At 53.1% G+C, this 12,309-nt stretch overlaps 2 protein-coding genes across 4 annotated transcripts in view; one reads left to right on the top strand and one right to left on the bottom strand.

The window, feature by feature from the left end:
• Positions 1 to 7,293, top strand: part of PHAF1 (phagosome assembly factor 1) — a 27,365-nt gene extending 20,072 nt beyond the window's left edge. The window contains exons 9-16 of the mRNA XM_057710798.1: positions 412 to 545; positions 922 to 1,005; positions 3,731 to 3,813; positions 4,222 to 4,265; positions 4,640 to 4,683; positions 4,836 to 4,894; positions 5,510 to 5,582; positions 6,226 to 7,293. Coding sequence (XP_057566781.1) covers positions 412 to 545; positions 922 to 1,005; positions 3,731 to 3,813; positions 4,222 to 4,265; positions 4,640 to 4,683; positions 4,836 to 4,894; positions 5,510 to 5,582; positions 6,226 to 6,312 — 608 coding nt within the window. The 3' untranslated portion in view covers positions 6,313 to 7,293. The remainder of the gene's footprint in view (positions 1 to 411; positions 546 to 921; positions 1,006 to 3,730; positions 3,814 to 4,221; positions 4,266 to 4,639; positions 4,684 to 4,835; positions 4,895 to 5,509; positions 5,583 to 6,225) is intronic.
• On the bottom strand, positions 7,285 to 12,309 carry B3GNT9 (UDP-GlcNAc:betaGal beta-1,3-N-acetylglucosaminyltransferase 9). Of its 3 annotated transcripts, none has more exons than XM_057710800.1 (2): positions 10,485 to 12,309; positions 7,285 to 9,790 (listed from the first exon to the last, which is right to left on the bottom strand). In XM_057710800.1, the coding sequence occupies exon 2, from the start codon at positions 9,762 to 9,764 to the stop codon at positions 8,556 to 8,558; it is 1,209 nt and encodes a 402-aa protein (XP_057566783.1). In that variant the 5' UTR covers positions 9,765 to 9,790; positions 10,485 to 12,309; the 3' UTR covers positions 7,285 to 8,555. The 3 variants fall into 3 exon arrangements, with proteins under 3 accessions (XP_057566783.1, XP_057566785.1, XP_057566782.1); XM_057710802.1 differs by lacking the exon at positions 10,485 to 12,309 and adding an exon at positions 10,113 to 10,457; XM_057710799.1 differs by lacking the exon at positions 10,485 to 12,309 and adding an exon at positions 10,117 to 10,457.

The following is a 12,309-nucleotide window of genomic DNA, read 5'->3' as shown; positions in this document are numbered from 1 at the left end:
TCCGTAGCACCTGTGCTGCTGTTTATTGTCGCACAGCTGTGCGATGGTCAGGTTGGAATCTTTGTGCCATAAGCTCCAGTGCAGGCAGAGACTGCACCTGCTTTGCTCACCGTTTGTTGTTTCCTCAGCATCTAGCAAAGGGTCCTCGCCCCTGGTGTCATGACTAAATATTTACCGAGTCAGTGAATGACATTTCCAGACCTTTGTATCACTTTTGTGGGATTGAGTGAGTCTCTGGTATTATTTTGAGTAGATAGTGATCTCTTGTAGCATCCCATGCAGTCTTGCCCCTCAGCCAAACCTGATAATGCAGCGTGCAGCCACTGGCCTCTCTAGGGCTTCCAGGACCCTGGGCTGCAGGGTTGCAGGTCCTGTCTGGGAACCTGACCACCTGTACCTTGTTCCCTGCAGGTTGTGGACCCGGCCTATTAGCAGATGCCAAGATGCGGGTATTTGAACGCTCAGTGTATTTTGGCGATTCCTGCCAAGATGTTCTTAGCATGCTTGGCTCTCCACACAAGGTCTTTTACAAGTCAGAAGACAAGGTAGGGAAAATGTGTTTATAAAGTGAATAGGTGGTCTCTCTTTTTTTTTAAAATCAGCTTTAACTTAATATTGAGTAAATATAAACTGCTGTTTTCTCATAGAACCTGTTCTATATTAAAGCTGATGGAGAAGTAAATTGAAAGCTCTTTTCTGACCCCTGGTGGTCAGAATATCCTGCCTTTCCTTGGAGACCAAGGCCCAGTCTATAGTCAGCCAAAGCTGACTGGGGTGTTCAGCATCAGCATCTAGGACTCCCAAACTCTTGCTTATCTGACAGATTAATGTTATACAAGAAACACGATTCGTAGACTCATTTAATCCAAGACCTGTATTAAGGGGTTGGGTTTTAATTCATTGTTATTTTTTCCCCAACAGATGAAGATTCATTCTCCTTCTCCTCATAAGCAAGTTCCGTCCAAGTGCAATGACTACTTTTTTAACTACTTCACTCTCGGAGTGGTAAGTTATGATTCCTTAGAGAAGCGTTCCATTTCTGCGGGGGTGTGCAGTGCTCTTGGGCATTCCTATGTGTACACATGCAGCTTTAACTGTGCCTGGCTGCAGGGAACCTAGCCCTAGCTGGCTTTACCAGTGTCATCTTCCACTGGCATTGGTACCCCCAAAGTAGACCTTTCCTGTCACCACCATTGCTGAGAAACACCGGGTTCTCTGGTGTGTCTTGATTTCTTTTCTGAGGGAAAAGAAATGCTCCACAAGTGAAGGCTGCAGAAATCATTCAGGTTAAGATGTTTTGGGAACTGCTGTTTTGTAGAGCATAGGACCCTATTCTGGAGCCAAAAAACAGGTAGCCAAAAAAGGCTTAAAGTCTGGGAGTGTGCTTGTGTATTTTTAGGGGACCACCGGGAGGCATTGCTGTGGCCCTGTGCTCTGGACCTATATGCTGAATGGAGCTGTGGCCATCAGTGCTGACAGTCCAGCTGGTAGATGTGGTGTGTGTGAGAGAAATGATAGTGTAAAAAACACTGCATCAGCAGGATATAGCTCAGAGGGCATGTCTGGCCTGGATCTTGGATTTTCTAACCTTTTTGCTTTCTAGGGCCTGAGGGCCTGAGGCAGCAAAGAGAGGGTATACTCCAGAGAGGGAAAAAAGGAGGAGGACTGGGTCTGCCAGTATGGGAAAGACCGAAGAGGAGCCAGAGTAGCAGGGGAGAGGCAATGGAATCATAAACTCTTGAGGGTAGGGTGGTGGCAGGAGGGAATGTCACTGTTGTAAGCTGAACTTCTTTTTGAGTTCAAGGGCCAGCGATGATAGGTGTTGGGGAAGGTGGAGTGAAGGGACCAGCCCTAATAGGACATGGTGTAGCTATTGGTGGAGGGCTGGAGTCAGGGGTGACCTGGGGTCTCAGACAGAACGGCTAGCAGGATGTGAAGCTGAGAAGGATGTGGCAGGGTACGAAGATGTATTTGATAGGCTATGTCAAATCCAAATCTGCGTCCCAGCTAGAGGCTGGAACTTTACTTCCAAGGGTTGCTGACTCCCACAGAGAGGGCCTATGGAAGCCAGAAGGGTCTGGCAGGTCATGGCATTCAGAATAGCCAGGTACCCTGAGCCCCTTGAAAGTTAGGTGGCCCCTGAATCTTCTTATTAGCCTTTAAGCCAAAATCTGTGCTCATTTTTATTTTTTATCAGATGCTTTTTTTTTAAGCTCTTTATTGGAATGTAATTGCTTTATACTCTTGTACCAGCTTATAAGGTACACCAAAGTGAATCAGCTGTATTTACACACACATCCCCATATCCCCTCCCTCCCGCGATTTCCCCCCACCCTCCCCGTCCCGGCCCTCTAAGGCATCACCCATCATCGAGTTGATCTCCCTTTGTTATACAGCAACTTCTCACTAGCTATCTATTTGACATTTGGTAGTATGTATATGTCTATGCTACTCTCTCACTTTGTCCCAGCTTCCCCTTCGCCCCCTGCCCCCCCCAACCCTGTGTCCTCCAGTCCATTCTCTGCATCTGCATCCTTATTCTTGTCCTGTCACTGAGTTCATCAGTACTTTTTTTTTTTTTTTTTTTTTTTAGATTCCATATATATGAGTTAGCATATTCTCTTTCTGGCTTACTTCACTCTGTATGACAGACTGTAGGTCTATCCACCTCATTACATATAGCTCTATTTCATTCCTTTTTATAGCTGAGTAATATTCCATTGTATATATATGCCACATCTTCTTTATCCATTCATTTGTTGATGGGCATTTAGGTTGCTTCCATGTCCTGGCTATTGTAAATAGTGCTGCAATAAACATTACGGTACATGTTTCTTTTTGGATTATGGTTTACTCTGGGTATATGCCCAGGAGTGGGATTACTGGATCATATGGTAGTTCTATTTTTAGTTTTTTAAGGAACCTCCAAACTGTTTTTCATAGTGGCTGTACCAACTTACATTCCCACCAACAGTGCAGGAGAGTTCCCTTTTCTCCACACCCTCTCCAACACTTATTGTTTCTAGATGTTTTGATGATGGCCATTCTGATCAGTGTGAGGTGATACCTTATTGTGGCTTTGACTTGCATTTCTCTAATGATTAGTGATGCTGAGCATCTTTTCATGTGTTTGTTGGCCATCTGTATGTCTTCTTTGGAGAAATGTCTATTTAGGTCTTCCGCCCATTTTTGGATTGGGTTATTTGCTTTTTAGGTATTAACCTGCATGAGCTGCTTGTATATTTTGGAGATTAATCCTTTGTCCGTTGTTTCATAGGCAAGTATTTTCTCCCCTTCTGAGGGTTGTCTTTGTGTCTTGTTTATGGTTTCTTTTGCTGTGCAAAAGCTTTTAAGTTTCATTAGGTCCCATTTGTTTATTCTTGATTTTATTTACATTATTCTAGGAGGTGGGTCAAAACAGATGCTTTTTGTCAGGAAGATCTCCCTGACCATGTCTGAGTTCCCAAGCAGTGGGAGCTGTAGCCACCTGTGCCTGTTAGGCCTGCTGGTACAGGGTTTGGAATGAGGGTGCCTATAGATGGTTGGGTGTGTGTCGTCATCCCATCGCACTCAGCCTCACCTGTCCCCTTGATTGTTATTTGGGAGAAGCCTGTTCCCCAAGGGCATCCCCATTGTGGAATGGGCATCTCTGAGTTTGACGTGCCCTTGAAGGCCCCCTGCCCTGCCTCAGTAACTTTCCCCACTTGGGCATCCTTATTTTCTATCCTAGGACATCCTCTTTGATGCGAATACACACAAAGTGAAGAAGTTTGTCCTACACACCAATTACCCTGGACATTATAATTTTAATATGTGAGTATACCTATGCCTGCCCCTCCAGGAAAGAGAGCTTGTGGCTTTGGATGTTTGCTGTTTCCTGGAAAGTGAACATTTACTGAGTGTTTGCTCTGTTCCTGGTATAGTGTCCATTACCTTATATCTCTCCATTTATACCCATTTTACAAATAGAGAAATAGATTCAGAAAGCTTGGCCTCTTATCCGAGGTGATAGGGTCTTCAGAGCCCTCAGGCTGTGCCCTTTTTTTGTTTGACTCCAGTGCTCAAATCTGGCCTCTCCCAGTGAACACTGTGTCAGGCCCAGAGCCAGGGCTTTGGGCAAGTGTGCTTGATCCTGTTTTTCCTGGGGTGCAGAGTTGAGATGTGGGGGTGGTCAGGTCTCCCAAGGGGTCCAACCTTTACCCATCTGCCTTCTCTCTCTAGTTATCACCGCTGTGAGTTCAAGATCCCACTAACGGTGAAGAGAGGTGAGTAGTCAGTGTCCCTGGGGTGAGGAAAGGGTCTGAGAGTCAGTCTCTCACAGTGAGAAGAGATGATGATCCAAGCAGGGAGGGCGGCAGTGGGTGGGTTTGTGGCGTCTTTGCCCACCTGCTTCTGCCCACAGCCTCAGCTCCTCTGGGTTGGGCTCTTTGTTCTGGGGGCCACATTGTTCTTGGTCTGTAGTCTCCTGGAGGCCCTCAAGGTCTTATCCTGTGACCATGGGATTGCTGGTTTCCAAACTTCAATCCCAGTGCACAGGGTGGCTAGGCCTGGAGTCACAGGTGGGCTGAGCCATCTACCTGACGTGTGGAACTGAATCCAGGCCAGGCCAGCTACCAACTATCCTGTGTTCTTTTTACAGAAAACACAGATGGTCAGACAGAAACATGCACTACCTACAGCAAGGTAAGCTCCTATTTTCCCACCTGATGCAGTCTGAAAATGAGGTAGGCGTGAGCCTGCCAGCAGTCTGGGTTCCCATGTCCTTTGGGCCAGCCGTTGGTCATGGGTGGGGTCGGGTCCCTGCAAATCCTCTGTCACTTCCATCCCTCTTGCAGTGGGACAACATCCAGGAGCTCCTAGGCCACCCTGTGGAGAAGCCTGTTGTCCTGCACAGGTGAGTGGGAGGTTTGCTGTCTCTGATCACCTCATCCAGCTCCTCACAGCCCAGAAGGCCCAGGGAACCCTAGCAGTGGGTATAGCTTAAAAATGACAGAATTTCTGCACACAAACACACTTCCTGCCCCAACCCTGCATGCTAGGACTAGGCTAGCTGTTCTGCATGTTTACTTGCACCAGAGAGGCTGCCCCCTGGGATAGCTCCCCGCCTCCCACCTACCTCCAGGTGTGTGGACCTTTTCACCTCTAGTTATTCAGAAAGGGAGGCAGTTTTGATGAGCTGTCCTGGGCACACTTTTCCCCATCAAAGCTGCTACTTGCTGTAGTTCACAGCCCAATACCTGGTTGCCATCGTGCCTGAGGCTCCCTCTCCCTCCTGACTTTGCACCTCTCCAGTCCAGTTGCATAATAACTTTCTGTGCCAGCTGGACTACATAGGATTCAGTGCTTGAATGAGACCCGTCACTATGCCTAGGACCTCAAGGGCCTGTGTGGGAAACACTCACAGCCATGAGAGGCCACTAGCTAATAGCCCCCATCCCAAAAGGAACTGGATGCCTTGCCTGGCCTTGGCTTCTGTCTACCCCTCTAATTCTGGTTTCCCTGGCCTCAGGTCCTCCTCCCCAAACAACACCAACCCATTTGGCTCCACATTCTGCTTTGGTCTTCAGCGGATGATCTTTGAGGTAAGCCCTAGGGGTTGAGTGGCCAGTGGTCATGGCAAGGACAGACAGGTGATTGAGAGAGAGATTGGGGAGGGCCTGAGGGCTCTGCTGGGTAGGTTAATCCAACAAGATGAGAGGAAACAGGGATCCCACGTTTATACTTGAAAACGTGAGTACAATAGGAAAGGGAACCACAGGGCAAGTGGGGCTCAGCCTGGGGTGTCGGGGGCCTTTAAATGCCATGTGAATGAATGTGCTGTGGGGTGAGTGGCTATAGATGCCCCAGTGGCTTGGGAGAAGGATGGGCAGCCCCTGTTTTCCCATCTGGATGCCATACCTTCAGCAGACCTCTGGCAGTTCCAGAAGGACCAGACAAATGGGTGTGGTGAAGTGTATGTATCCCAGAGGAACAGGCAGACACAGGAGCAGAGATGACCCCCCTAGCATGAGCTGGGGCGTGTTGAGGGGTCATTCCAGCCCCGTGTGTAGACGTGTTGCACACACACCTCCAGCCCCTGTGCACAGGAGCTGCCTTGAGTCCCTTCTCTTCAGTCACAGCCCAGGACCAAACCCACTGGTGGTTTCTGTGGGTCTGATTGCCTGCTCTGCTTCCATCCCTGCGACTGCTATCCCCTTGACTCCACTTGTCCTCTTCTCACACCAGGTCATGCAGAACAACCACATTGCCTCGGTGACCCTTTATGGCCCCCCCAGGCCTGGTGCCCACCTGAGAACCGCGGAGCTGCCCTAGGAACATCACCACCCATGCCCCTCTGTCCCTTGGAACTGTGCATCGCATTCTGTTCAGCAGGCCACCTTGTGGGTTTTCTTGGACACCTTGCCAGTGTGGAAGGGCTGTTATGATATTTTCAGATGGGACTCAGGCTGGGTGCTCTGCCATGGGATGAGAGGCCCAGATATTCCTGTGTCCATTCTCAGCCTGCTGGTGCCAACAGGGGACACAGACTGCAAAGAGAAGCACAAACTCTGAGCCTTGATACCTGGACCCAAGAGCTCTCAACTAACATGTAAGGAGACAGGGTTCTATCTCCCCTGTCCCACACACATTGGGAAAACTTGGGGCTCTTTCGGTGGCTGAGGACACAGGCACCCAGACGAGGCCAAGGTCCTGCCTTTGGCCCAACATTGCCACGTGACCCTTAAGGCAAGCAGGTAGCATGTCCATAGTACTTGGTTGCAATCTTTGCACTACATCCACTTTAGTTACTTGATGAGCTGGCTGTGGCCAAGGTGGCCCACCTGCCCTTCCCTGTTTCTTTCTTGCACGCGCTCCCTGCCAGGCCCAGTAGGCACACCCAGCTGGTTGAAACACAACTTTCTACCATCAAGGTATGTGCCCAAGCCTAGTTCCTATCCGTCTTGGAGCCAGCCTTCAAGGTCGCCTGTTCCCCTAGTCTGCCCCAACGTGGCTGGCAGGGCTGCATGTTTCCATCCTGTTTGCCTCTTTTATTTAATGCCAAAGTTTTAGCCAAAGACATCTTCCTCCTTTTTTGTGTGTTTCAGCATTCGGTTCTGCACTGTGGGCTTGGTTTCCCTGCCCCAACTCTGGGCAGTGTCCCCTGGCCGGGCCCATTCACGGCTCAAGGCCTCTGGGGCTCATGGAGGGCTGGGCTGCTCAGTCTCTTTGTGGGACTTGCTAAGGAAAGTAGCATATATGCTTTAAAAATATTAATCCTTTTGAAAAGAATTGAGAAGAGAAATGTATAATTTTATCCCATTTTTAATATTTTGGTCTAGCAACTTGTGATACATAGATGACAATTTTGTGAGTTTTTCAAATGTGTGTACAGAATTTTGTAAATATGACTCTTTTGTAATTAACTCATGTACAGCCTCATCCTGTATAGTTTAACAATGAATGTGCAGGGGACCTGCCTCAGGCTCCTGTGTGGTGCCTAGGCCTACAGCCAGGCTTGTGTGGCGTTCCCGTGACTTTGTGACTGATTGGTGTCTTCCCATGTGGACTGTGACCTGGCCAGAGACCCCCACACATCCCACTGTGGGGCAGCCAGGACTCTTCCCATCCTCCTAGATTGGGGGAATCTTCCTCATGCCCTGCTCCTACCCCTCCTCCAATAAAGACCTATGCCCTCAGCAACAACTCCCATGTGCTGTTGCTGGGATGTTTGTACTAAAATGAGTGTGGAGGTATTGATTTTTTTTTTTTTTTTTTTGAGAAAGGGGTTGATTGAAGAATATGGGGGAATTTACAGCTGAAGTCATCTTAGAAGAGGTTCCTTGGCTTCTCTGAAGCAGGCAGCACAGGCTCCAGTGTGGTGTAGGTGGGTAGCTGGAGATGGGAGAAGACTTTAGGTAGGACAATGTGCTCGGTCCCTGTGTGCCTCCATCCCTGGTGTTCCAGCTAGTCCAGGGCTCAGGAGGGGTTGGCCCCAGGAAAGCAGATCTAAAGACCTAGAGGCGACTAAGAATCCAATTTGAAGGGGCAGCTAGGAAGCAAAACACCTACTTTCAGATTGAGTTGTGGCAGAATGGCTGCCAGTTCCATGACTGAGGCCAGGCCCCTACTCCTCCCTGTGGGGTCCATCCTTGAGAAAGACCTGCATTTGCTGGCATCACTCTAGGGGTTCCAAATTAAGGAGTATGGTCAGATTGCATGAGCCTCAGCCACTCACACCCGCCGCTGCTGCCGCCCCGCCCCCGCCCCATCCCTACTAGGAGAACCAAGCATGTTCACCTGCTTGGCAAAGAGCCTGGTTCTCAACCACGTCAGTCCTGGCTATCTTAAAGGGCCACTGTTAGATTGGTTCCAGATCACCTCCCAGTAGGGTGGGTCAGCAGGAGCGAAGCTCAATCTTCATTCCCTGGGACCTTCTGGAGGCAGACACCTGGATGCCCCTTTCTGGGGAAGAACCACATACACAGCACTAATTCACCTGGGAAACCTACCCTTCAAGCTACCTCCCACTTAAATCCTGGGTCTGAATGAATGGGGCTTTGAGCTGTGATCGGTGGCTAGGGGCCCCACTGGAAGGGACCAGCAGCGACAGGCCATGGACGCGCACAGGCTGGCCCGTGCGGCCGGTGCAGCAAGTGCCACATAAGCCAGATGTCAGCAGCCGAGAGCCCGTGCACTACAACCAGCTCGCGGTAAAAGCAGGGGTCGAAGGTGCGGAGGTGCGGCGCGGCTGAAGGTCGAGGGATGCCAAAGGTGCGGAAAGCAGGGTGAGGCTCGGGCGTGAGACGCAGGCGCTGTAGACACATGCCCAGAAAGACGTCGTCAATGGGGAAAAGCTCAACCTGGGCGCAGGCACCGGCCAGGCGGCGCAGCGTGGCCCCCGAGAGCACGAAGCCACCGCCGCCTGCGTAGGCTGGGTAGGCTGGCAGGCCGTACACAGCCTCAGGAATGTAGTACTTGCTGGCCCGCACGCGGATTGGCCGCGCCTGTACGATCACGTCACCTGCAAGCAGGTCCTGTGCCGGGTCCCTTGGCGCCAGGAACTCCAGCAGGTTTCCCACGTGCACGAACACGTCGGAGTCGCCCTTAAAGACGAAGCGCACCTCAGGGCAGTAGGCGGAGGCCCAGGCCAGAAAGTGGATCTCCTTGAGCGTTAGGTTGAAGAAAGTGTCGTCGAAGGCCCAGAGCAGGATGTCCGCGTACGCGCGACTCTCAGCACGCAGCAGGGCGTTCCAGTGCGTTTGCGTGCCCGGCCCCTCCGCGTCTGCCCCGTCTGAGCCCGAGCCCCTGGGCACTCCCAGCAAGAACACCCGGCGCACGAGCGCCCCCTGCACGCGACCCTCAGCACCCCACGTCTGGCGCACGGCTTGGCGCCGCTCGAAGTCCGCCGCCACCGACTTGACGGCGATGAGCAGGTCGGGTCCGCCGCGGGGTGCGCCGTTTCCTCGGCACTTGTGCGGCTGGTTAATGAGGAGAGGGAAGCGCCGCTGGTCCTTGGCGCGCAGGTAGCGGCCGAAGTCAAAGGGTCCCGTGGGCGTGGGCGGTTCCGGCGTATCCCCTTCGTAGGCCGGCGGGGCTGCGCCCGCCTCCGGTGCCTGAAAAACGCGGAGCCCCGCGGTGGGCCCCGGCGCCGCCCTTCCTTGAGCTCGCGGCGCGCTCGTCGTCGGGGCCGCGCCTTCGCGCTGAGCATAGAGAAGGAGGCCGAGGGCGGCGCCGAGGAGCAACGTGAGCGACGCTTCTCCGCGTAGGCGCAGCCTCCGCCTCATGTCCGCCTGGCGGGCGCCCGCGCCCCCTGCGGAGAGACTCGGTCAGGGGCTCGCAACACTGAAGCCGGGGGCTCTGGCCCCGCCCTCCCCGAGGGGAGGGCGCGGGAGCACACGCCGGGGGTCTCGGGCTCTCGGCCGTTCATCCCCCTCCCGCGTCCTCCCACTTTGGGCCCTGACCCCCCACCGGGATGGGTTACCCTGAAAGGGCAAGGAGTTCCTCCTAGCAGCCGAATCCCACTCTCTCAGCTCCGGCCCAGGACGGTGCCCCAGAGCCGGGACAGGGCGACGCGGAGCCTCGGACCCACCCCCTTCCCGCGCCGAGGCCGACTCCCTGCTACCCATCCCTACCCACCACGGCGGTCCTTGGGATCCTGACACACGTTCGGCCCTTGGGAGCGGCGTAGCCCCGGATGCCGGGGCCTCCGGGGCTCAGCGCAGGGTCCCAAGGGCGGCCATGGACGGGGCCTGGGCCAAATGCAACGTTGGCAGGAAGGGGGGCCGGGGCCGCTGCCACGTGACCCTACAGCTGTGTGCGCCCGGACATCTGGAGCTCAGCTCCGCCCTGGCGCCGCCAGAGCGCCATCTCCGAGCGGAGACTAATCTCTGAGGGGGATCCTCCGGGTCAGCTCTCTCTGGGAAGGCTCAAAGAGGTGAGTTCTGTCTCCGTGCAGGCTCAAACTCCCCAGTTCTGCCTTTCCGGGGACGGGAAGAAGCACTAACCTTTCTGGCTAGTTTCCCCACCCTTGCCTCTCCGGAGCGGGAAGGGCCTGGGCTGGCAGGAACTCCAGTGCGGGCAGGCTTGTCATCGACCTGGCCCCTCCCAGGCCATCCTTGGAAGTGCCTCTCTTCAGCTCACCAGGAGCCCTGGTTCCGCAAGAGAGGGTCCAAAAAGTGACCAGGACACATGGCTACCTCCTCTCTCCTGGTTCTGCCATGCCCACCAGCAGACACACCACACACACAAGGACCAACAAGACCACTTGCTCCATCCTCACAACCCTGGCAGCAGCTGTCATTGATCATGTCCAGATGGGGATGCTGCCTCTCAGGGAGTTAAGTGACTTGCCCAGATCATACGGGCAGAAGGTAGGAGCACTGCCCCAGATCTTCTGGAATTCAGTCCGTGACTCTTTCCTCTGCCCTCCCTTGCCCCTCTCCCTAACCATCCACTTGGATACAGGAGAGGGGGCCAGCCCTGTCTGCTTTAACTTCACAGATGAGCACTTCAGCCTGTCTCTCCAGATGCAGTTCTGAGTCCTCTAGTCCCTACTGCCCCAGGCCAGCATAGCCTCTGGCAGGAAGATATAGCCAAGGCAGGGCCCACTGCAGGCCAGGTAGGACTGGCAGGGATTGGTTCAACTTGGGGGACTCCTGAAGTAAGCCAGTGAGCAAAGGATTTGATCTGGACCCAGGCAGGCAGAGAGGCACTCTGGAGTCTGAGGGCCCAGTCCTTGCCCAGCCCTGGCTGCCACCTCTCTCTTCTTGGAACTCAGAACCTCCAGGTCCCAGCCCATGCAGTGGGACCTGAAGTGGAGAACCCCTACCCCCCCCACCCCACCCCAGAGTTTCTGAGGGCAGAACACAGGAACCAGCACTGCCCCCCCGTGCCATCCTCTTTCCAATGGCTGTGACTGCTCCTTCTGACTTCTTCCCACCATTGTTCTCCCTTACAAAATAAATCCTCCATCCTGAGCCTCACTGTCCTGGTCACAGACTTCTCAGGAGTCCTCTACTCTGGCTTTCTCTACTGCCTCACCTCCCATCCCTCCTGTGTTCTGGTTTCAGACCACATGTCCCCATCATGTCCCAGAAACAGCCCCCACCTAATAACCTTTTCCCTGACTCCAATGGACACTCCTCAGCCTTGACAGATTTGCAGCCTCCATCACAGCAGGTGGGTATTCCCCTGACTTCCAAATCTGCTTTTCCTCCTTCCTCTTTGGGTTGCTCTTTTTTCTGGTAGGCTTCCTTCAGGACCTCCCCCTGGTCTGCCCCACCCACTCCCACCTGTGTGTTTCTGAATTCTTAGCCTTGACACTCTCCTGAACTCAAAACTATAGATCCAGCTATCCTCGAACTCTCTCCCTGGATATTCTAAAGGAACATCATGCCCAACTTGTCCCAAACAGAGCAAGCATTTCACCTCCCCCAGGGCTCCTATCTCAGCAGGCAGCTCCACCTTCCATCCAACTGGTAAAGGCAGAAGCTCTGGAGTCCTCTGCCACCTCCCTCCTCTTTCAGTGTCATCAGGCCTGTTGTCCTTTGTCCTAAACGGCTCTAGTGTTCATTCCTTCCCTCCATCTCTGCTGCCAGCTACCTCAGCCTAGCGCACTGTCCTTTCTCTGTCTTTGCATCCTCACCAACCTTAATTGCCAAAACCCTTTAAAGCCCTCTCACTAGCCTCCAGATAAAATCCAAACTCTGTAAATTGGCTTACCACACCGCATGCTGTCTGCCTCCCCCACTCACCAGTGGGTCTCTGCAAATCCACCACCCCTAGATTCAGCCACTCTAAACCTTCTGTTCTAACATGCCTTCCTCTCAC

Source organism: Hippopotamus amphibius, chromosome 16 (genome assembly GCF_030028045.1).
Source record: "Hippopotamus amphibius kiboko isolate mHipAmp2 chromosome 16, mHipAmp2.hap2, whole genome shotgun sequence".
Taxonomy (NCBI): domain Eukaryota; kingdom Metazoa; phylum Chordata; class Mammalia; order Artiodactyla; family Hippopotamidae; genus Hippopotamus; species Hippopotamus amphibius.
The sequence above is the reverse complement of the archived record's forward strand: the minus strand, read 5'-3'. Positions and strand labels throughout refer to the sequence as shown.

What these genes read in the sequence shown, in the direction of transcription:
- B3GNT9 (XM_057710800.1), bottom strand. Translation starts at nt 9,764, where the DNA reads ATGAGGCGGAGGCTGCGCCTACGCGGAGAAGCGTCGCTCACGTTGCTC.